Raw genomic sequence first — 24,364 nt, 5'->3', positions numbered from 1 at the left:
AGCTGGAGGGAGACTCTGGGAAATGAAGACATTCAAAAGCAGACCTGTATACTGGGAAACTGGAAAAGCCATAGGCCCAGGCAAGATGCATGCTCAAAAAAGAACTGAAAAGACTTCAAGCTTTCACCTCTAGCTGATCCCTAGGTACAGGACGTTCCCAGCTAATTGGTGAAGAGCTTCTCTGGCATAAAGCCAGTCTGCAAAGACTGCAAGAGGTGGCTGTACTCCAAATGCCCCATTTTTGAACAACAACAAAATTACCTAAAGAATTGAAAGCAAGAATTCAAACAGATGAATCCTTGTCCACTAATGTTTGTGAAAGCATTATTCACAATAGGCAAAAGGTAGAAACAATTCAAATGTTTTTCAATGGATGAATGGAGTTTTAGGTATCCTGTTAGAAACAACAGAAAACAGACTAAGACAGAAAATTGGTACCAAGGAGTGGGGTGCTGCTGGTAATGAATACCTGAAAATGTGGAATTGGCTTTAGAATCATGTAATGGGCAGAGGCTGAAAGAATTTGGAGGAGCAGTCTAAGAAATGCCTAGATTCTGATGAAGGCTTAGAAGACAAAAAGACTAGGGAAAGTTTGAAACTCTTTAGAGATTGGTTAAGTGGTCCTGACCAGAGTGCTGATGGAAATATGAACAGTAAAGGCCATTCTGATGAGGTTTCAAATAGAACTGAGGAACAAGGTATTAGAAACTGGAATAAAAGCCATCTTTGTTATAAATTTGCAAAGAACTTGGCTGAACTGTGTCCACACTCAAGAACTCTGTGGAAGGCCAAATTTGGGAGTGATGAGCTAAGGTATCTGGCAGAATAAATTTCTAAGCAAAACAAGCAGCTGCATGGTTACTTTTGGCAGCTTACACTGAGGCTGAGGAACAAAAAAATAATTGAAAGAATTTATAATTAAAAGGGAAGCAGGGTGGAAAGATTTGAAAATTTCTCAGCCCGGCTGTGTAGAGAGTAAAAAAGCAAGGATGTAGCCCAGAGGCCATTTGCTAAAGAGATTAGCATGGCTAGAACGGAGCCAGGTGCTATTCCTCAAGACAATGGAAGAAAGACCTCAAAGGCATTTTAGAGATCTTCAAGGCTGCCCCTCTTATCACAGATCCAGAGGCCTAGGAGGACAGAATGGTTTCAGGGAGCGAGCCCAGGCACTTTCTATGGGCTTACTATCCAAGACCACCTCCAGCATTGGTGGTTCAGTGGTAGAATTCTCGCCTGCCAAGACCACCTCCAGACTCTGTGCCCTAGCACAGTTCTCTGAGGCCACCCCAGCCAGAACTGAAGCAGGCCAAGGTGTAGCTCATGCTGCAGATCTGGAAGGTGAGTCATAAACCTTGGAAGCATCCACATGGTGCTAATTCCGCTGACTTGCAAGAAGCAAGAGCTATGGAGGCTTATTAAGCCTTCATCTAAGTTTCAGAAAATGTCATTGATAACCTGACAGCACAGAGACTTGTGGCAGTAGAGTCACCACAGAGAACCTCTACTAGAGCAATGCCAAGCAGAAATATAAGGTCAGAGCTGCTGCAGAAGGTCTTCAGTAGGTCAATGCCTCACGGAGCTCTGGGAATGGAATTCCGCCAAGACCCCAGAGCTTTCAGTATGTAATGCCAGCCTAGAAGAGCTGGGTGGATGGACCCCAGTCAAGCTTCAGAGGCAGAGCTGCCCAAGGCTTGTGGGGCCCAACCCCCACACCAGTGTGTAGAGGATGCCAGAAATTGAGTCAAAGGAGACCATTCTGGAATCCTAAGACCCAATGTCTGCTTTCTTGGGTTTCTGAGTTGCTTAGAGCCTGTTACTGCTTCTTTCTTTTCTGTTTCTCCCTTTTGGAATAGGAATGTGTACCCTATGCTTGTCGCACCATTGTATATTAGAAGTAGATATTTTGTTTTGATTTCACAGGCTCATATGTAAGACTTAGGACTTTGAACCTTTAAGTTGCTGCTAGACCAAGTTAAGAGCTATGCAGATGGAATGTATGTCTTTGTATGTGGGAAGGACATGAGTTTTGGGGGGCTAGGACAGAATGCTATGGTTTGAGTGTCCCCTCAAAACCTCATATTGAAACTTAATCCCCAATGTGGCAGTATTGAAAGGTAAGGCTTATAAAAGGTGATCAGGTCATGAAGGCTTTGCCTCACAAATGGAGCAATTCATTCTTGGATTAATAGGTTAATGAATTAATGAGTTATCATGGGAGGAGAACTGGTGGCTTTATAAGAAAAAGAAGAAAGACCTGAGTGAGCACATTAGCATGCTAAGTCCTCTTGCCATGTGATGCCACCTTGTGATCACAGAGTCCCCACCAGCAAGAAGGCCCTCACTAGATGCAGCCCCTCATCCTTAGACTCCTGAGCCTGCATAATTATAAAAAATATATTTCTTTGCTTTATAAATTACACAGTTTCAGGTATTCTGTTGTAAGCAACAGAAAATGGACTAAGACAAAATAAATAAGTAAAATGTGTTATATACATTCAAGGAAATACAATTCAACCTTAAAAAGGAAGGAAATTGTGATACATGCTTTAATATTACATACCTTGAAAATATTATGCTAAATGAAATAAGCCAGATTCAGAAGGACAAATATTGTGGCTACTATGCCACTGGAAACATGATTGCTTTCAATCAAGTGACTGCTTGAAATAAATATGAGGGTAATAAAAGAAATGACTCTCTATATATTAAAGTAAACCAAGTAAAATAGTCAAATTCATAGACAGAAAGTTGAATGGTGGTTGTCGTGGGGCTGTGAAATAGATTTGACAGTTTCAGTTTGGGGTGATGAAAAGGTTCTGGAGATAAACAGCAGTGATGGCTACACAGCAATGTGAATGTACTTCATGTCACTGAATTGTGCAATTAAAATTGGTTAAAATAAAAAATTTTATGGAAAACCAGAGGGAAAACATATTTTAGAATCAGGACATGTTGACTTTGAAACGCCTGTGAAACAGTCAAACAGAGATGTCAAGGAGAACATAAATGTAAGAAGTCCAGAAGAAAATTCATGCCTTGAGATGTATATATGAGTCATTAGCATACAGATATTAAAGAACACTCAGAATAGATTCAATCAGCCAGAGGACATGGACAAATATGAGAGGATCAAAGAGACTAAGACTTGGAATTGGAGTTTAAAGAATACCAACATTCAGGAGGTAGGTAGAGGCAGAGAAACCTGTGAAGAAGAGAGGAAGGAGACAGAAAAGCTGAAGGTAAATCAGGAGGGTGCGTGTCCCTGAAACCAAGTAAAGCAAGTGTTTGGAGATGGTCAGTAGTGTTGAACTCCTGTGAGAGGTCAAGAAAAATAAGGTTTAAACGCGTTGATTTTATGTAGCCATAAGATGCCTGCTGGTGAGCTGGATGAGGACAATTTCTGCAACACTGTGGGATGAACACTAGCCTGCAGGATTAACTGGAAGTGTAAACATGGAGGCAGCCTATGAACAGTCCTTGAAACATTTCATTGTAAATGGAAGGAGAAAAGGCAGGATTTGGCTGGGCGCAGTGGCTCATGACTGTAATCCTAGCACTTTGAGCAGCTGAGGCAGGTGAATCACCCAAAGTCAGGAGTTTGAGACCAGCCTGGCCAACATGGCAAAACCCTGTCTCTACTAAAAATACAAAAATTAGCTGGGCGTGGTGGTGGGCGCCTATAATCCCAGCTACTTGGGAGGCTGAGGCAGGAGAATCGCTTGAACCCGGGAGTCAGAGGTTGCAGTGAGCCAAGATCACGCCACTTCACCCCAGCCTGGGTGAAAGAGTGAAACTCCATCTCAAAAAAAAAAAAAAAAAAAAGAAAGAAAGAAAGAAAAGAAAAGAAAAGAAAAGGCAGGATTTGGAGGGAATGTGTGGGGTTGAGGCAGGTACTTCAGCGCAGAGAACAGAAAAGTTGGAGGTCCAGGGAGAGGGCAGATAGAGCTCTGGTCTGAGCTTTCATCGTCAGAGCTGACCCAATGGAGAAGACCTGGTGTATCAGTCAGAGTCCTTTGGTTGAAACACACAAAGATGGCAGCTGATTTAAGCATAAAAGGGCAAGTATTGAAAAGCTATGGAGAAAGTTCACAGAATCAAAAAGAAGAATGGAGAACAAGTCGCAGCAAAGGACAAAATTTGGCCATGCTGGGGATACAAATAGCAGAAACAATTTACAATCATACCAGGGGCCACCACTGGAATTGATAGGCTCCATCTGTTTTTAGTGTTTTCATCACTTTGCTCATCATTGAAATTCCAACCAACTTCTCTTAGGCCATGTGCTTCTTGCTTGGAAGTTGAGGGGAGGTGCAGAGTTCCTTGATATCCTACCATGTTATATTGCATGGGGAATAGGTAATTCCTGGAAAAGGAAGTCAGAGTGCTATTTTTAAAGGATATGGAGCAGATGCTGGGCCCCCAGAAAGAAACACAACCAGAACAGGACTGCAAAAATCAGAAACTGGAACTTTGACCTTGAGAAAGTCAGAGCAAGGACACTAACCTTGTTTTCTGATACCCTTTCAGCACTTATTCATTCATGTTTTCATTCAGTTAATGTACCACAACCCAAAGTGGAGGGAAGTTAACATCCTATGGGGCAACCTTCAGCCATTGGAAGACAAGAACCAGGGGACAGACACCCCTTTACCCCCAAGTGATCCGGAGATGCATTTCATCCGGCTTTTCAGATGGTTCTGTGGGACTGAAACACCCTTCACCAGTAGAGATGGCCAACTTGACAAGGCCTCCTTCCGTTGGATTTCCCTCCTGCTTTGCTGTGCTCCCCCTATCTTACTCCAGCTTTCTGAGGTCACACTCCTCAGTCAAGTACTATCATATAAACCTCTGCCTTGACTTCTGCTTTCTAGAAACACAGGCTAAGGTAAGTGCAAGGCAAATCAGGAGCGAGAGGATGGGGTGGGGGAACAGGTGACAGCATGAAGTAGAAGGCCTGAGAAGAGCATCTGAGATGAGACTTGAGCCAACACTTGAGGGAGGTCAGACAGTGAGGCAAGTGAATTTCTTGGGAAAGACCATTCTAGGCAGAGGGAACAGGTAGAATAAGGTCCTAGGCAGGTACATGCCTATGTATTTGGGGAACAGCAAAGTAACCAGGGTAGCTACAGAAATGAGGGCAAAGAGTACTAGAAGATGTCAGTAACGTGGCTGAAGCCACATCACGTTTAGCCTTGCAGGACTTGGCTTTTACAGAACAAAAAAGGGAGCACAAGAATGGCAGGATCTGACTTAGGTTAAAAGGATTGCCCTGGCTGCAGTGCTGAGAAGAGATCTGTATGGGGAATGTGAAACATCCTCCCCTGTAGGATCCTGCTTGTAAGAACCAGAACTAGAACTAGAAAGTGAAAAAAATTCAAACCCTTCTTGAGGGAGGCTTGAAAGGAAAAAGTCTTCTTTAAAAGGCAGAACTATCCAAAGATGGCATGAGCTGCCTTAGGTAGTAATGATCTCCTGTCACTGGGGGTGCTCAAATACAGGCTGGAGAACTTGTCATTGGAAAGTGTGTGAAAATGCTTTATATGGGCTAATATAGGATGGCACAAAGACAGACTTCAGAATGCTTCATATCATAAGAGCCTCTAAGACCCAGAGACCCAGAGAGAATAATGACCCCCCTAAAGTCCCAGCAGAACCCAATTAAAATCAAACGAGGACCCACAGTTCCCAATGCAGGGCTCAGGGTCCTTCACCTGACCCCATGCTATCATCTTAAAACAAAACAAAAACAAACACAAAACGCTGTTCCCACTTCAAGTACCTTAATTTAAACTGATTTGCCTTGGGGTATATAAGTGCAAGACCTAGAAAGAATGAGTGGTAAAGTGAGAAGGAGACTCCGAATACTGTCACAAGCGTAATATGCTAGAGAGGTGAGGATCTGGCTGGAGATGGCTGAGCTTATTGGTTCATTTATATTCATCCAATACATTTTTATTGAACATTTGTTATGCATTCAATAGAGGTGAATGAAATCCATGGAGCCTATGCTTCCTGGAACTTACACCCTAGCAGGGATGAGTAATTATAACTCATCTAACTGAGCTCTAACACCCTTGCTGGGACATTCATCAAAATTATAAGTTTGATGAATGTCCCAGCAAGGGTGTTAGAGCTCAGTGACAAAGACTCTCAGAGCAGAATACAGCCATTGTAGCAGCAAACCTGCAGGAGCAAGGGGGTGTGAGGGAGGGTGAAATCCCCAGAGCACAGGTTGGGGATTGAGTAGGGCAGCTAGAGAAAGGGAAGCTGAGCCCCAGTCCTAAAGAATCCAGGGCAAGTCATCAAGAAAGATCTCAGGGCTCAGTTTTCATAAAACTAGATGCAAAAGGAAGTCTATCCCTCAGTTAGAAGGCATTACACCAGGCAGTACAGGTTGATCACCTGGGTGTTTTATTCTAATTCAGATGCTCAGGTCCCACTCTCTCCAAATTTTGATCCCATTGGTCTGGGGTAGAGGCTAAGTACTTATATTTCTTCAAAATCTCCCCAGAATTTCTGAAGTACAGCTGGGGCTGAAAACTCCTGTAGCAAGCAGAGATGTCTGAGAAACCAGAGAGCACCCCCTGTATTCCCCTGCACCCACAGTATTCATTTCTTTGTCTAGTACACATATTCTGAACACCTACTACCTAACAAGTAAATCAGGACTTGCTAGATAGCAAGTGTTCAGAATATGGACTAGATGAAGAAATAAGTACTCTGTGAATGAAGTAAAGGAAGCCATCACTGCTTACTTGCATTCGAGCCAGGATAGGAGTAAAACTGACCTTATGCTGATTCCCTGAATGACTGCCCTCCATCCCCCCTGACTGTGGACAAGACTGGCCCAGAACTGGAGCTAGATAGAGCCTCATGTGGCACTGGGTAAGGGGGCAGAAAGGAGAGAAGGGGAGACAGGGTGGCGGGATGGAGGGGACCAACAGTTCATTACAGATCAGGGACAGTGGGGGAATCTCAAACACACATTAATGACTACTAGGCCTTTTTGAAGCTATCTTGTCTTTATTAAAGTGTCCTATCTTTATATAAGTGACCCCCCTTCCTCCATCACTACAGATGATGGTGACTTTCTAGTAAAGAGGAGAGTAGTCAAGTTTTTAACAGAGGTAGGGTAAATGAGGCCCCTCAAAAGTGCAGGGAAGGAGGAGAGGGAGTCAAGATATTAACAGAGGTGGGGTAAATGAGGCCCCTCAAAAGTGCAGCTTGCTGCCTCTCCCCACCAATTCCATTCCAGATCCCCACTGTCAGAAAGTCTTCTCTCCTCCCATTTCAAGCCATATCACATCTCATTTTAGAGCCTTGTAAGGTTCTCTCACGTATCTATGCACTTTCCCATGGACAAAGCATTTTACATCTTTAACATCCTCTCTCTTGCTGAAGATACCCCATCCCTGTGGCTTTAGGGGGACAGCTGATCTTTGGCAAGAGGCCTCAAGCTTGGCCAATGTGGGAAAGCCATTCAACTACAATTTCAGCAAAGAACCCAGGAGGCCAGGCCCCTGCTCCTGTATTTGGCTGAGAATCCGCTAGACTTGGTCCCTGAACTCTGAAGACCCTCCATTCTAATGCTTCCCAGAGATTTTGTGCTTTGCTTCTAAAACTCTGTCTTCTAAATCTCCCCTGAATTCTCTGCCAGTTCATATGCAGTGGGTAAGAAGCCCAGCTCCATGAGACCCCACCCCAACCACCGTCTTTCAGGCAGGCAGACTCCAGAATCTGCCCTGAGTAGAAAGAAGCTGGAATCTGAGAAACAAAAGCAAGAGACCCTGTGTACTCAGCAGCGAAGGAACAGCCTGATCTCCCCCCTCGTGCACTTCAACGGAAACCTCTGCTGCGTGGTGAAGGCAGAATCATGGATGAGGCTCACAGGGTGGGCAAAGAAGCTAATGTAAGGCTGCAGCTAGAGAAAGTGGGAGATCGTGAGGTGCAGTGGTGAGGGACTAATAAGAGCAAGGTCGAGCTCATTACTGTGGAAAGCCCTTTTGAGATCACCCAGTCCTCTAATTTTCAAACTTTTTAAAAGTAGTTAAACCTTTTTTTTTTGGTACAAAAATCTTAAATGGAACCCCATCTAAAGTAAAGCTGCTATGATCGAAGCAAGAGGAGGAGGCAGGAGTTGGAGGATGGGTGGTTAGACCAGGAATTGGAGACACCCACTAGCTTAGCCTACTTTCCAAATCCAAAAGTCCCTGGGGCACCTACGCAGAACTTTGGGGTCCTGGGTTTCACTATGATAAACCAATGATCTTGCCCAAACCCTAAGTTTTATAGATGGAAAAAAATGTATAATTTGTCCAAGATCCCCACTGAGTCAGTGGCATCACCAGCGCTAGGAGTTGACACTATTCCCAACCCAGGTCTCTCCTCTACCTTCCCATCAGCTGACTGGCACCCTCGACAGGCTCTGGACCCACCCAGGGAATCTTAGACGGAGCTACGGAAGGAGAACTGCAGGTAGATGATCAGCAGCAGGACCGTGGCCCAAAACAAGCACCAGGGGATAGAGCAGAAGTTCCAGCCTGAGCCCGTCTCGTCCTGAGGCTTGGTGGGGCTGGGCGCCCGGGAGAAGGTGTAGGTGGTCGCCTCCTCCTCCAGCAGCTTCTCGCTGGGCTTCCAGTGCACGATGCCCTCCTGGCAGGCCTCGCAGAACTCTCCGCGGTGACGCCGGTTGTCCTGGCGGCTGGCCACGTGAATGCGGTACTGGCCGCCGCGCTCGCCGTAGCACTGCTCGCGCAGGCTGGTGATGAGGTTGTCCACCAGGCCCTCGATGTTCTCCTCCAGCATGCTGGACTCATCCAGCCGCGCCGAGCCGCACTCGTAGCACAGCTGCTTGAAGACACGCATGCGCACCGAGCCCGCCCGCTGGGCGCGGTCCAGGAACATGTGGAAGAGGATGACCAAGTGGGGTGACTGCCAGGTGTGCCAGCACCAGGAGCAGTGGAACCTGCGGAGACGGGAGGAGAGGGAGGAACAGAAGACGGGCGGAGGTGGTGGAAACAGCCCTAGGAATGGGGTGAGGGGACATGGGGGCTCCGCAGAGCCTGGAGGTGGAGGAAGTGTGTTGCCGATGCCCTGGGTTCATTAGCTTTCCCCAGGAAGCCACTCGGCCTTGCGAGTGCCCCTAGGACTAGAACAGGTTCCTCAGGATGTCACCTGGCATCCAGCAGTGCTCTACCTCCTCAGTGCTTTCCAGAGGCCTAATTCCCTCCACCCCAGCGCTGGGCGTCATTCTTATTCCTCATCTGCAAAATGCCCATGGTGCACTAGGCGAGTCCTTCCTGCTCACACCAGATAAGAAACACATAATCCATCTGCACATTTCTGTCTGTTAACACGTGACTGTGAACAGGCTAGCTCCAAATCCGGAGAAAATGACGCCATTACTAGCTATCAGCGTCCAGGCCAGTGCCAGAGTTAATGCATCACAGGGCCTGCAGGTGGAGGCGGTCTGTGCCCAGAGCCCCAAGGCCTGTAGTCTCCCAGGCCTGACTGGGGCCAGCTGGGGATTACAGGTCCCCACCCAGGTCTGGGGCAGCCACAAGTCCTCCCCACTCAGCCCCCACAGACTCCCAGGTCTTCGAGAAGCTCCTGAGTCCCGCCTGTAAGTGTCCAGCCCTTGACACCCCTCCTGTCAGCCAGTCTAGGAGCTTCACATTTTCATTCTTTTCTTGTTCACTCACATCTTTTGAGGACTGTTTCCTCCTTTCAGACGAGACTAAAAAACCTGGATTGAAAAATGTAACTGGAGGGACCTGGAAATCACCTAATTAATCTTTTGTTTTATGCTGAGAAAAAGAGAGAGAGAGAGGCATCCATGTACACACAGCTACAGGCAGAGCCGGCGCCCAGCATATAACAGCTGCCCAGTAATGTTTCCTGAATTGAAGTGAATTGGCTGAATCAGGGCAGGCGGGAAGGCCTTGCTTCTGACTTCCAAGCTGCACCCCTCAGCCTCCCCATTTTATGTCCCAAACGTAAGCCCCTACACTCTGGACCCGTGAATAAGAGTGCTAGAAAATCATCTCAGATAGTTTTTACATACTAATCACCTAGAACTCTTCTTGAAATCAGACTCTGATTCAGGTCTAAAAGGGGCCCACGATTCTGCTTTCCTAACAAGTTCCAGGTGATGCTGACCCTGCTGCTCTGTGGACCACAGGCTGACCTCTCACTGTGCAAATGGAGAAAGTCAGGTCCAAGAAGAAAATCGAATTCCTCAAGGGCCCTGGAGCCAACAGTAGAGCCAGTTTCTGGCACATCTCATGTATTCAATATTTTAAATGAAATTAAGTTGAATTAAATAGATTTAAACTGGTCCCAGGACCGGAGCACAGACCTCTTGACCCTCAGTGGGCCTCAAGCCCTTCTTCTCTGATCTTAAATTACTTTTTAAGAGATTGTTAAAATAGAAAATATGTAAAATGTCAGTGTGTAGGACTCATAAGTATATTCTATGTCTTTATTTTCCAGATGGAAAAATTGTGACGCAGAGAGGAAGAGTAACACAGGTGATCAGTGGAAGAACTGAAATCCAGCTCAAGTGTCCTCGTTCCCAGTTAGCTACTCTTTCTCTGACTTCCAGTCTACGCCAGCCTAATAGTGAGATTGAAGCTAAACACATGGGTTCTATGTAATCTTCCTCTCCTTGGAAGGTGCCCTAGAGCTAGGGACTTAGAGGCGGCCTGCAGGTATCCACCTTCCTGGGCCACTTACCTGCCTGAAGCATGCAACTCCACGTACTGCTTCCAACCAGGGCTCAGCACATTGTGCTTGAGGTTGGGGTCTATGATGAGGTCCCAGCTGTCAGCCGGCTTTGCCTCCTCCATCTTCTCATAGAAGACTTTCTTCCACTCGTCTGTGGTCACGCTTTTACACATGGTCTTGTCAGTAGTGAGGGAGGGCAATTTCCACCTTAGTGAGAACACGGAGAGTGAGGGTAGGTGCAGGGCAGGGCAGCGCAGTCTCCAAGGTCTAAAAATCCTCATCGACAAGACCAGGAGGAAGCAGGACCCAGCTCCCTCCTTTGTCCGCAGTGGAACCTGTTTCCACGGCAACCAGGCAGGGTGCCAGAAGACAGAGCTTGGGGAGGAGGGAGTCTCTGAAGAGGTGTTTCAAGGCCCTGAACTGAGATTGCAGAGGCAGAGTTTGTGGGTCTAAGTGATCCAAGACAGGGTGGAGGACCTGACCAGAGGTTGAGCTTCAGACCATCTCACCCCGGCCTGGAAAGAGTATGGGGAGGTGAGGACTTGGAAACTGGCTCAGTTTCACCTTGCCACACCCTGGAGGCATCATCAGCATCTGGCTGCTATGGTAACCATGATGCCTTAGGGAGCCAAGGAGAAATAAGGGATGGGGAGAAGTAAATTTGTTAGTAGATGGAGCAATAATAATAAACTCTCCCTCGGCTCCCCCAGCCATCTTGTGACCAGCACTTTGCCATTTTCAAAACACAATTGGAGGTCTCTTAAGTTATATCGCCGCAGTACAGATCAGGAGCCTGGGACTCACCTAGCCTGTAAATGGCAGACGCTGTATACAAATTCAAGCTGTTGACCCCAGACCAGTTCAGACCAGTTCATTAATTCATTCATGTCAGACATATCCTGACATGTGGGTAGAGTTTGCAGACATGTGCCAGGCTCTATGTCAGTGCTTGTAGCTGACTGTGTACCCAATTATTGTGCAATAGGATCCATGCTGTAATGGCCTTGTGCAAGAGCAGCCACCTGGGCACAAAGGTAGGAGCATTGCATCAGCCAGGCTGGAGTAGACAAGATTATTTCCAAGCTGATTATAGAAGTGTAGAAGAGGAGCACCACCCACAGGCAAAACAGCCTTTACTATACCTGCCTCTCCTGCTATTTTTAATAAATTATTTTTCCTTTGAAAAAATCATATGGGTTTATTCTAGAAAAATTACAAACTATAGTTGAAAGAAAAGTAAGACTCTTCTTTAATACCCCAACCGAGATGGGATGTTAACATTATGATATGTACATCCCACTTACCATTTTTCTGTACATGTACATGTGTATATGTGTGTGTATACACACACACATTCTGCACACCACATACATTCTACATACTACATTATGACATTTTCAAAAAAAATGTATCATGAATATTTTTCGAGGTCATATTCCATAGTAGGATATTACAGGCTACCTATATTCTGTTATATGGATAGGCATAATTTATTTAGCCCGTCCTGTCTTTTAGGGCATTTCGGTTTTATTTCAGTTTCGCACATTACACTCTTGCCATCTATTTGTATAAAACTTGTTGGCGAAGCTTATTGCAAGGATTAGAGACAACACTTCCTACAATTAGAAAACACATCTCTTGACTCCAGTCTCTCCAAAAGCCTGGTGTGGCTAGCAGAATCTAAGCAGGCTCTTCAAACAGTATGAATTTTAGGCAGACAGCACATCTTGAAGTTTAGTGACGAAAAAGAGGACCTAAAAATCACCCATCTGATACCAGAAACCATCTTCCAAGTGCTTCTCCTGCCGCTTCATGAATGTTTGATGCCTTGATTTATACTATTTTAACCTCAGTTTATTCATCTTCTCACTGGGATAATAACAAAACAGTATCTGCTGTGATTAAAAATAGGGGCTCTAGAATGGCTTGCCTGGTTGCTTTGTTGCTGTTGTTGTTGTTGTTGTTGTTGTTTCTGAGACAGAGTCTCGCTTTATTGCCCAGGCTGGAGTGCAGTGGCACAATCTTGACTCGCTGCAACCTCCACCTTCTGGGTTCAAGTGATTCTTTAGCCTCAGCCTCCCACGTAACTGGGATTACAGGCATGTGCCGCCACACCTGGCTAATTTTGTATTTTCAGTAGAGATGGGATTTCACCATGTTGGTCAGGCTGGTCTCAAACTCCTGACCTTAGGTGATCTGCCCGCCTCGGCCTCCCAAAGTGCTGGGATTACAGGTGTGAGTCACCGCACCAGGCCGCTTTTTTAAAAAAAGAAAATTTCCATGTAGCCTCGTAGGTAGCAATTCTAATATATGTAATCTGTATCTTTTCATCCTAGTAAAAATACATGTTAATGTTTTACGCGAATATATTTTTAAATTGCATAGTAACAGCAATCACTATATAGCACTTACTATGTAGCACTCACTATATACCACTTACCTGGTAAGTGCTTAGAAGGCATTGTTCTGGTGCTTTATAAGTATCAACTTATTTCATTCAATAACAACCTTGACAGGTAGGTAATAGAAGCAGCAGCTCCATTTTGCAGATATGTAAGCTAAAGTCTAGAGGTTAGATAACTTGTGCAAGATTTAACAGCTAATAACTAGTTGAATTGGGACCTGAACCTATATGACTGTCTACAAAGCCCCAGCTTTAGCCATTGTGATGCTCAGCATGGAATCTAGAACATAACATCTGCTCATTAAATATGTGTTTCTTCATCATTCATGTGGCCATTACAAACCCCAAGAATTGCAAATGAAGTTTATATCATTTCAGCAAATGGGTCACTGGGCCCCCCCACACTGAGGCCACATCTCCCCAGAAGAGGAGTGAGTTGTACTTGACCCACCATGCTCCCTGCTACTGCTGGGGATGCTGCCTCTGCTGCCAAACTTAATGAAGCAATGGTGTCCAAAGACCCCTGATACTCGGTGTAAATATTTTACAACTGAGAGAGAGATTTAGCTTGAAATCTTACCAAAGAAAATATGGTACAGAAAGTCATCTCTAGTCACAGCAACCCTGTAAAGCCTCAATCATTTGATGCCAGGCATCTTGGCTCAATGGAGAGAGCACTTAACTGGGAGTCAGAAGACACATAGCCCAGCTTTGCTCCTGGCTGGCACTGTGACCTTGGGCAAGTCACTAATTTCCCTAGGCCTCAGTTTGTCCATCTGTTCAATGAAGAATTAGGGTGGATGACAAAGGTAAGGTCCCCTCTGACTTTAGTCATATATGGTTTCAAACAGCTTTATACTTGGAAAACTGAATCCTGGGAGGGCAGGAGGTAGGATAGAAGCCACTGGCTGGAAGAGGGAAGCTTCTAAGAGGCATGGTAGGTAATGCCTGGAGCCAGGCTCTGTCTCCTGGGACCTGCTACATAGTTGACGATCTCTGGGGAGGTGCCACTTTACTAAATTTGTACTGAACACAGCAAGAACAGAAATTAAACATATCAAGCCACTGAACATTAACATTGGAAAAACCAATTTTTATGTAGAGATGGGGTCTTGCTATGTTGCCCAGGCTGGCCTCAAACTCCTGGGCTCAAGCAAACCTCCTGCCTTGGCCTCCCAAAGTGCTAGGATCACAGGTATGAGCCACCTCACCTGGCTGGCATTGGGAAAAACTTTTAAGTTCTTCAGGACCCTTCATTAAACTTTTAGTCCTTCAAGTCAGTATTCTTACCTCTGAATTAAGGCAACCAACACCTAAATAAGTAAACTAGTTTAACCTCACAGATATGATGGGAACTGCCTCAGGTGGGAGCTACTGGTCAAAATGAGAAAGGGGGCTGTGGACCTTCCCAGAAAATACATGAAGCTGAGAGGAGCTTATAACAAAGAGTGCTACCCAGAACAAATCCTCTAGAAGTATTTTGCAGGTGTTGCTACAATAAACACTATGATGACAGAAGACAGAAAGTAAGAATCACCAGACGGGGTGTGTGTGTGTGTGTGTGTGTGTGTGTGTGTGTGTGTAACCAGCTGATGCAATCCCCATTGGCACAAATTAAGTTTTATTTAGAACCTGAGTTTGCTGTGCAGAGGCCAGTATAATACATCCTTCTGGATAGCAGAGTATTTTCTCTAATAAAAATTTCTATCAAGACAGAAAAAAACACTGTGGTATTGCAACTCGCTCTCTATCAAATGACCTCTAACACCATGGAATCTACAATATAAAGAATGCCAATTCAGATATCTCTAAAGCTGTTGGCCTCACCCTGGCCAATTTCTTAAAGTTTGTGATCATGCTTTAAGCGCATAAAACGGTTCCAACTAAATTCCCAACTAGAAAATAGAGTGATGAAAAGAAAAAACAAGTCTCTAATTTTTTTTCTTGAAATGATGCCCTCATGAAAAATCATTCTCAACTGTGGGCAATTTTATATCCCTAAATGGCATTTGAGAAGAAGGAGGGATGTGTTTTAGGGCTGGACCCATGACTAGAAGTTTCTATTGGTACCCTGTACCAAAGATCTAAATGTGCCTCGCAGTCCCCAAACAAAGACTCTTTCCTCCTAGAATGCCCCAACATTGCTGAGCCAGAGCAGTAAGCCCCTCCATAATCTGTTGACTTAATGATATTAAGAGCGCATGTAGTGGTCTCAACTTTAAAGGAACTTTTAATTTTCTTCTCTAATGGAAATTTTGTTTTCCTTGAAAACTAAGATTTCTAAAATAGCAGAGCTCAAAATTGCGGGTACAGAAAGAAAAGAAAAAAAAAACTAGTTTACCATCGGGGTAATTTTGAGAGAACCATTCCATTCCACCCTTTAATTCTTGGAACTAAGCACTATATCATCGTGGTTGCTAATTCTGAGCATATACCCAAATCCTGGAGAACATTATCCTAGCCCTGCAAGGTCCTGTCCCCCAGCTGATTCTATAACTGAGTATTCCAAAGACCACCACATTGTTCAATCAGGCCAACTGCTTCGGGATTATAGGTGATACAGTTAAGACTAATGAATTTCATGAGTGTGAGCTCATTGCCAGATTTGCTTTACATTGAAATGAGTTGCCAGTCAGAAGCAATGCTATATGGAATATCACAATGGTATATAAGGAATTCTCTAAATCCACTGCTAAGTGCCTGATATGGTTTGGATTTGCATCCTCACCCAAATCTCATGTCGAATTGTAATCCCCAATGTTGGAAGGAGGTCCTGGTGGGAGGTGATTGGATTATAGTGGTGGATTTCCTCCTTGCTGTTCTGGTGATAGTGATAGAGTTCTCATGAGATCTGATTGTTTAAATGAGTGTAGCACCTCCCCCTTCACTCTCTCTTCCTCCTGCTCCAGACATGTAAGACAAGCCTGCTTTGCTTCACCTTCTGTCATAATTGTAAGTTTCCTAAGGCCTCCTTGGCTATGCTACCTGTACAGCCTATGGAACCCTGAGCCAATTAAACCTATTTTCTTTATATTAATAAATTACCCAGTCTCAGGTATTTCTTTTTAGCAGTGCAAAAATGGACTAATACAATGCCCAAATTCCAAGAACAGAGAGAGATCAACACTGAACCACTGAGTGGGGCATGATTCCATGGGGAACCAACCAACGACCTGATGGCAGGTTGATTACACTGGACCATTTCCATCAAGGAAGGGGTAGACCTTTGTTTTCACTGGAAGAAACAATTACTGTGAATATGGACTTCCCTTCCCTCTCCACAATGCCTCTGCCATTTGTGAACTTACATAATGCCTTATTCACTGTTATGGTATTTCTCCACTTGGGACTTTCCTTTTAGCTGCTTAGGCTTCTTCACTACATGGTAGTTTGTTTCCAAGAAGATTCATTCTAGGAAGAATAAATGAAAGCTTCCAATCCTCCTTAAGGCTAGAGTCAGAAGTCCCAGAACATCACTCCTGTCATATTCTGTTGATGAAAGCAATCGCAGGGCCAGCCTGATTTCAGGGAATGGGAAATAAACCAATTCTTGATGGGAAAATGACTTGTGCCTATAGGAAGGGAAGGAATTGGTGGCAGCCATCTTCGGAGACTTTCAACCACAGTACCTGATTATTTTTCTTCATCCTTCAAAGAGCTTAGTGCTTTGAGAACACTATGTCAAATTCTATGATGTAGGTAGAGGCTGATATTATTTTGCAAAAGCAAGCAAACTAAGGATCAAAAAGGCAAAGTAGCCAAAGCCAAAGAGTAAACTAATCCAGCAAGTCCAATCCCAAAACATAGGCAGATAGGAACAATAGGGCTGCTCCCTTTGGAACAAAGCAAAGGAAAGCATTACAGGTTCCCAGCCTGCCAGTACCACCCCCCTCTGCATGCCCAGTCATGATTTATAAGAATCTCTTCCTCTGCTTCCCCTCCACCCTGACAGCAACCATTGAACTTCTTTTCCAAGCTCTTGCTCAAGTTTGTAAGGCTTATGTGCCTACCATCAGCAAGGGGGCCCTTCAGAGATATACAGCCCAAAATCCAAAGTCCCCCAGTCTTCATTCTGTTGAAGTTTTATTGCCATAAAACTGTGCTTTGTTTTTTTTTGTTTGTTTGTTTGTTTTTTCAGAGATAGGGTCTCTCTATGTTGCCCAGGTTACTCTTGAACTTTTAGGCTCAAGCAATCCTCCTTTTCAGCCTCCTGAGTAGCTGGAATTACAGGCACACACCACTGTGCCCAGTTTATGTGTTTTGTTTTTTCTATGTTTGTTCTTTGAGACAGGGTCTCACTCTGTCATTCAGACTGGAGTGCAGTCGTTCAATCATGGTTCACTGCAGCCTTGATCTCCTGGGCTCAACTGATCCTCCCATGTCAGCCCCACAAATAACTAGGACTACAGGCATGCACCATCATGATCAGCTGATTTTTTATTTATTTATTTTTTTCTACCGTTAGGGTCTCACTATGTTGCCTAGGCTGGTCTCAGACTCCTGGGCTCACGTGATCTTCCCACCTCAGCCTCCCAAAGTTCTAAGACTACAGGCATGCACCACTGTGCCCAGTCTCTGTGCTTTTTTTTGTTGTTGTTGTTCAAGTGCAAGATCTTGTCTTTGAGAAGAGCATTCATCAGAAAATGTTCTATGGATATTACCAAGGGAACAGGGCCATGGTCCAGGAAGTGAAAAAGGGCATACTTGAGAGAAATTATCAAGTCCTCAAAAACTAATTTCCCCATTTTCAGGATATTCGATCTAGAATAAAAGACAGCTACCTTCCCCTTATTCTGAAGAAGGGGCAAGGTAACATTACATGTGGGGAAGCAACAATTTTATTCATTTATTTGTTTTTTTAAAAACTCTGAATTATCAACTACCATGTGCCAGGCTCTATTCTGGACTCATGGGATGTAGAGATAAATTAGTCTCACTCATTTCATGTCCAATGAACATCAATAGCCAGGTGACCCACACTAACCCAGAGCCTTTGGCTTAGGACATGAAGACTGAGCCTTAAGCATGTTCCTGTTGCTGAGCAGCCACTACTATGGGAATGTATCTTCAGATTGTACCCCCAAGAGATTATTCCTGAAGCAGTTTTGGAAAGACATGCTACTGTTCAACCCTAATAACATTTCCTGGAAGGTCTAGTAGGAAATGAAGTCACTGTACATTATCAGACTGTCTTACTGTGGTTGAATGGCATATTCATGGGGTTCAGAGGACAGGACACAACTTTCCTTTACTCTTCATCAAGTCTCCAATAGGTTCACTGAGAATCCACCTAGAATGCATGTCCAGAACTTTCCCTTATTTTTCTGGTCTCCTTTCTAGGTCTTCTCTTTGATCTCTTCTGCTCTTCTACTTTCTCTTCAGGATTTTGTTCAACCTTCAGTGCAGAGTATCTATAAGCTAATAACCTTTCTCCCACTAATACTGACCATATTCTATTGCATAGCTATCATTTCTTACTATGCTAACAAAGTTTATATCCCTTCATTCTTTTATATCAAAGACCTCTACTCACTAGGGTAAAAAGGAAGAAAGAAAATAGAGGAAAGAGGAGAAAAAAAAAATCCATTCTGATACATATTTGCCCCTCCTCTGAGCATGACCTTTCCAAGAAAAGCAATAAAACAAGAAAACTTGGTTCTCTCTTTTGGAAATGAGAGGAAAGTGCTCTGGACAGCAGATGTGTATTTCACAGTGGCCACAAAATAAACCTGAATCACATTTGCATTCAGTCACTTTGGCTGAGTCTCTACCACATGACCTGAAAATACAAAGATGTATAAAACAGAATTAAGAGTAAAAGGGATCCTGGAAATAATCTAGTCTGATCCTGATCAGATGTGCCAGTGACTCTGAGACATTTCATGTGAAGATTTAAATAGGCATAAAATAATCAGATTTTAATTTAGAGAGAAGGTGATTCTTCATATAGAATGAGGAGACTTCATTGTCTATCTTTAGACAGACCCAGTGATCTGGGATTAGGGTTGCCTCTGAAATCCAAGTAATAACCAATGCCTACTGAGAACCAAGCAGTTACCAGCCTGAATGTGAACATTTCCAGTGACATGGAGCTCATTATCCACTGGTAGCAGCACTATCTAACCTCTGGCTATCAAGAAGCTTTTCTTTACTGAGTGCCACCATCTCACTTTCTAAAACCTTGGCTCTCTGTGCCTTGCAATAGAAAGCACTTAACAACATGCCAGCCCACAGTAAGCAGGCAGCTAATAGTGACTACTTTTGGGGGGTAAAAGGGGTGTTGTAGTTTTATTGTTACCACTATTAAAGCCTATGTTTATAAGTTGTAAAATTCTGCATTGCCAGAACACCACTGGCTTGTTTTATTCTTTAAACATGAAAGCTTTTTAAAAGAATACCTTGTAATGAGCTGAAATGCAATGTTAGGAGAAAGACGGAGCACTATTTATTCTCTTCTTTTCCATAATGGCTAACAATCTCTACTTGCTAATCTGAATATTATGGAAACTTTCAAGCACATAGAAAAGCGAAACAGACAATGAAACTCCACGTGCCCATCACCCAGCTTCAGTAACCATCAGTTATATGTCTTCTAAAATATTTTCTTTAACCTGGTATCTGAGATTTCCTTCAAATAACATGGCTAGGGGTGTAGACGAAATATGATTGACCATGAGTTGGTAATGTTGAGGCTGAGTAGTTGATACATGGACATTTATTATACTATCCTATGTATTTTTTTGTATATTGAAACTTTCCATAATAGTAAATAAATAAATAAGCATTTTTTCTTTTGCTTATTGCATTAGTCAGAGTGCTCCAGAGAAACAGAACCAATAGGAAAAAGAGAGAGAGAGAGTATAAGGGATTGGCTCGCATAATTATAAGGACTGAAAAGCCCATGATCTTCCCTCTGTGAGCTGAAGACCTGGGAAAGCTAGTGGTGCAGCTGGTTCAAGTCCGAAAGCTTGAGAACCCAAAGGACCAATGGTGTAGGTCACAGTCCAAGAGATGTCCTAGTTCAGGTAGTCAGGCAAGAGAGTGAATTCTCCCTTCCTCTGCCATTTTGTTCTATTCTATCCCTCAACAGATTGGATGATGCCCCACCTACACTGAGGAGGGCAATCTACTTTCCTAAGTCTACAGATTCAAATGCTAATCTCATTTGGAAACACTTCACAGAGACACACCAGAAATCATGTTTAACCAAATATCTGCACTCCGTGAACCTGTCAAAGTGACACATGAAATTAACCGTCATTGTTCTCTCCTAAATTTTTGCTTTCAAAACAGTGAATTCATGTTCTTGTTCCTTGTATCTATAGACTTCCAGTTTAAACTTCTGTGTTCTGAATTTTTCCATACTGTTCCTATCATTGTAATGATAACCTTATATGTGTAAAACAGTTCAAAAATATTCCTCGGTCGGGCACGGTGGCTCACGCCTGTAATCCCAGCACTTTGTGAGGCCGAGACGGGCGGATCATGAGGTCAGGAGATCGAGACCATCCTGGCTAACACAGTGAAACCCCATCTCTACTAAAATACAAAAAAAAAAAAAAAAATTAGCCGGGCATGGTGGCGGGCACCTGTAGTCCCAGCTACTCGGGAGGCTGAGGCAGGAGAATGGCATGAACCCGGGAGGCAGAACTTGCAGTGAGCTGAGATCACGCCACTACACTTCAGCCTGGGCAACAGAGCGAGACTCCATCTCAAAAAAAAAAAAAAAAGTTCCTCTTACAGCCTCACATATACTTACCAATGAATGTCTGTATTTGAAATACTCAGGGCATACATAAGAAGTAGGTAATTAGCATAGTAAGTAGGTCTGTTATCCAGAAGCCTGGCTTCTCAGGCCAAAAGAATTATCATTATTCTAAGGCCTCAACTTTTGATTGGCTTTTCTTTGGAGGTTAATTTATATGTTTACATGGAATTTCAGGGTTGCAATAATTTGACATAGGTGAATGAAATTGGAAAGTCATGTACATCAGGCAAACAGGACAAAAGACAATGAAACAACCAGGTGCATCCTTCACTGCCAGTCACATCAGCTGTGAAGTGCATTGCTTTATCAAAATCTGTTCTCACTTTCTCTTGAAAGCCAATGTTGGTCTCTCAAGGATCTAAGTTAATTCCTTTGTAGACCTCATTCAGGAGAAGAGGGCTAAGGGAGTCCTCACTTGTTAGCCACTAAGGAACCAAGAATCCTCAAACTGCAGATTCTCTCTTTGGTGTCCCAGAGCAGATATTTCTCTGCGATCCAATTCTTGACCTAGATCAACTCCTGTATGTATCACAGAGAGAAGTTCCAGTGAGAAAGAGCCCTGATCTACATATCCTAGAGGGAGGTCCTTCCCTTGAGCTGGGTATAGGCCACGCCTCACTTTGTGGTTAGGGGTGGCAGGATGGTTAGTGCCAGACACAGCCTGAAAGAGAAGTAGGAAAGGTGAGCCCTGAGGCTAGACTGGGCAATGTCCCAGGACTGAGAGGCTGGCCAGCAGGGCAGGTGTGAGGTCAATCCTATTACAGGCTGTCTGAGGCAGCAGCTCCAGGAGGTGCACCTCTCTCAGCTTCCAGGAGCCAAGCCCTGCTCAGGAAGAGAGATGGCTTTCATACCAGGTAGGAGGCCAAGGGGCCTAAAGCTCTTTATCTGTAAGCCCATGGGGAACAGATTCAGAAGGCCCAATCAAATAAACACTCCAGCCCAGAACTGGCCAAGTCTGCACCAGAATAAACTCATGAGTCATACTGACCCTGGTGTTGCCTTACATGGTAGCTAACAAGGCTGGCTAGTCTAAGGGCTTTGGCATCCATAGCCATTTTGACTTAGCACTACCTTTACTATTTTAACTTCTTGCCATTGTTTGACTGACTGGTATTTCAGGCTTCTTGGACCCATGCTTTTGAAAGCAACTGACATCTGGTGTGATAAAATGGTGCCTTATACCCCTGCATATCTATGCAAGTCTGTCTTAGGCGTAAATACGAAACTCAGTTAACACATTCTACATTGATAACTCTCAGAAACTATAGGAGAGAGATAGTATTAGGGAGACCTGTGTGGGAGAAAGAGAGAAATGAGAGGTCCACATTCTGTCACTGCTATGAGACTTGCCGTGTGACCGAAGAACATGGCCTCTCTGCTTCTGCATTTCTGTGTACTTAAAATCAGTAGAAGTGTATTACGTGATCTCAAAGTTTCCTTCCTGCTCTAGCAATTTGTGGGTCATGATTACATGAAACACCTATAGCTTTGGTAAAAGCAAAATTCTCCTCTCCCAAAACTCTTAGATACTCAGAAACATATAGAATGAGCTACTTTCTATTTTCCCCATGAAGGAGTATTGCTGTGCTCATAAAGTTTTCCTTATTAAATATTTTCAGAATAAATAAGAAATGATGGTTATCTAGAAACCTCCCCCAATTTTTAATGTCCAAAGTTGTAACCACTCCCTGATCTAGACAGTTCTTGGCTATATCTTTACCCGAATAAATACGTCCTCCAATATTTTCTGATTCCAAGTAAACTCAGCAGGACCTACAAAAAAAAAAAAAAAAAAGGGAGTAACCGTGGAAATCAATCCCTGCTCTCACACTGTAGGGCTGCCCCACTGGGTGAACTGCTTAGCAAGGCACTCAAGTTCCAACCCATGATCTGGTCTCATTTAACTTGCAAAGCACAGCTCCTACCACCTGACCCTGTCTCAACAGACATAGCAGATGCTTTTCCTTTCCCACAAAAGGATGCACAATCCCACCTCCATTTCTTTGCTCTTACTCTTTCTTCTACCAAAATTTCGTTCCCCTCTTCATGGAGCACTATCTTATCTTATCCAGCCTGGTGTGCTTCTCTCCTATACTTGGGCCGAGGAGGAGGCAAGTTTCTATGCTCTCTATAGCAGCCCACATTTTCCATACCACAGCATTTATAAGGATTGCTAGCATTTAATGAACACTTACTATACGCCAAACAGGCACCCTGCTAAAGATTTACATTTTCTTCTGATATCAACCCTATGATAGGCACTTGCTTTTCCACCTTTCATGGGTGACTCAAATAATCCATCCACTTCCCCCAGTGTGCGTGTTGAGCTCCAGTCGGCTATGGGCAGCCCACACAAGCCCAGGTTCCCTCATCTGCACAAAAGCATCTGCTGTAAACACTTGTGGGACGGGTCAGAGATTCCCTGGAGATCACTTTTTATCTGCCTAGGCATTTGGCTGTCTCAAAATTGTATTTAACTAATATAGTAAATGTTGAATAAATATTAGTCATTATTGTATTATTTCTGAGCTAGAATGAGCTTTGAAGATCATCTAGGTCAAACTACTCATCCCGATGAAAGAATCCTCTTTAACCTTGTCTGCATTTCAGACGTCTGCTTGAATACCTCCTCCTACACTTACTCACTACTTCATACCCTGCTGAATTTGACAAAGCACTGCCTTTTGTTATACTCTTGCTTGAGAGTTTAAAATAAAACATGCAAGCCACCTGTTTTCCTGTTCCATCCATATAGTGACCTTAGGTTTGCTTTTCGGACTCACATTGACTGCGTGCTATCCTTCCCACAACTTCATGGCACACTTCAGATATTTAAAGGCCGCAGCTATTATGATCTTTAGAGCTTTCCCAGCCTTCATCTCAAAACACGAGCCTCAGAAAATGGCTCTGTGACTAATTTCCATGACATACAGGATACTAAAGTCATGGGGGAAAGTAAAGAGGTTTCCAGGTGTTGATGAAAAAAGTCGAACTCTGTGAAATGTTTGAAGAGATTTATTCTGAGCCAAATACGAGTGACCATGGCCCACAGCACAGCCCTCAGGAGGTCCTGAGAACATGTGCCCAAGGTGGGCGGGGCGCAGCTTGGTTTTATATATTTTAGGGAGGCATGAGACATCAATCAAATACGTTTAAGAAATACATTGGTTTGGTCCAGAAAGGCAGAACAACTCAAAGCAGGGGCTTCCAGGCCATAGGTGAATTTAAACATTTTCTAGACAACAACTGGTTGAGTTTGTCTTTAGACCTGGGATTCATAGAAAGGGAATGTTCAGGTTAAGATAAAGATTGTGGAGACCAAAGTTCTTTTAAAGTCTTACAGTGGCTGCCCTTAGAGACAACAGGTGACCAATGTTTCCTATTCAGATCTTAGTTAATCTCTTTAGGATTGGGAAGGTCTGGAAGAAAAAGATCTAGCTGTATTAGTAGAGAGTCTTTACAGATGC

At 43.9% G+C, this 24,364-nt stretch overlaps 1 protein-coding gene across 2 annotated transcripts in view; it reads right to left on the bottom strand.

The window, feature by feature from the left end:
- Positions 1 to 6,944: 6,944 nt before the first annotated feature.
- RTP1 (receptor transporter protein 1) overlaps positions 6,945 to 24,364 on the bottom strand; it is a 64,014-nt gene continuing 46,594 nt past the window's right edge. The window contains exons 3-4 of one of the 2 annotated variants that reach the window (XM_008009496.3): positions 10,735 to 10,932; positions 6,945 to 8,965 (exon numbers count right to left, since the gene is read on the bottom strand). In XM_008009496.3, the coding sequence (XP_008007687.1) occupies positions 8,446 to 8,965; positions 10,735 to 10,898 (684 nt within the window). In that variant the 5' untranslated portion in view covers positions 10,899 to 10,932 and the 3' untranslated portion in view covers positions 6,945 to 8,445. Of the gene's footprint in view, positions 8,966 to 10,734; positions 11,584 to 24,364 lie in introns of those variants that run through there. The other variant, XM_008009495.3, reaches the window with a different exon arrangement.

The sequence above is a fragment of the Chlorocebus sabaeus genome, chromosome 15 (assembly GCF_047675955.1).
Source record: "Chlorocebus sabaeus isolate Y175 chromosome 15, mChlSab1.0.hap1, whole genome shotgun sequence".
Classification (NCBI taxonomy): domain Eukaryota; kingdom Metazoa; phylum Chordata; class Mammalia; order Primates; family Cercopithecidae; genus Chlorocebus; species Chlorocebus sabaeus.
This window is presented reverse-complemented; position numbering and strand designations above follow the sequence as displayed.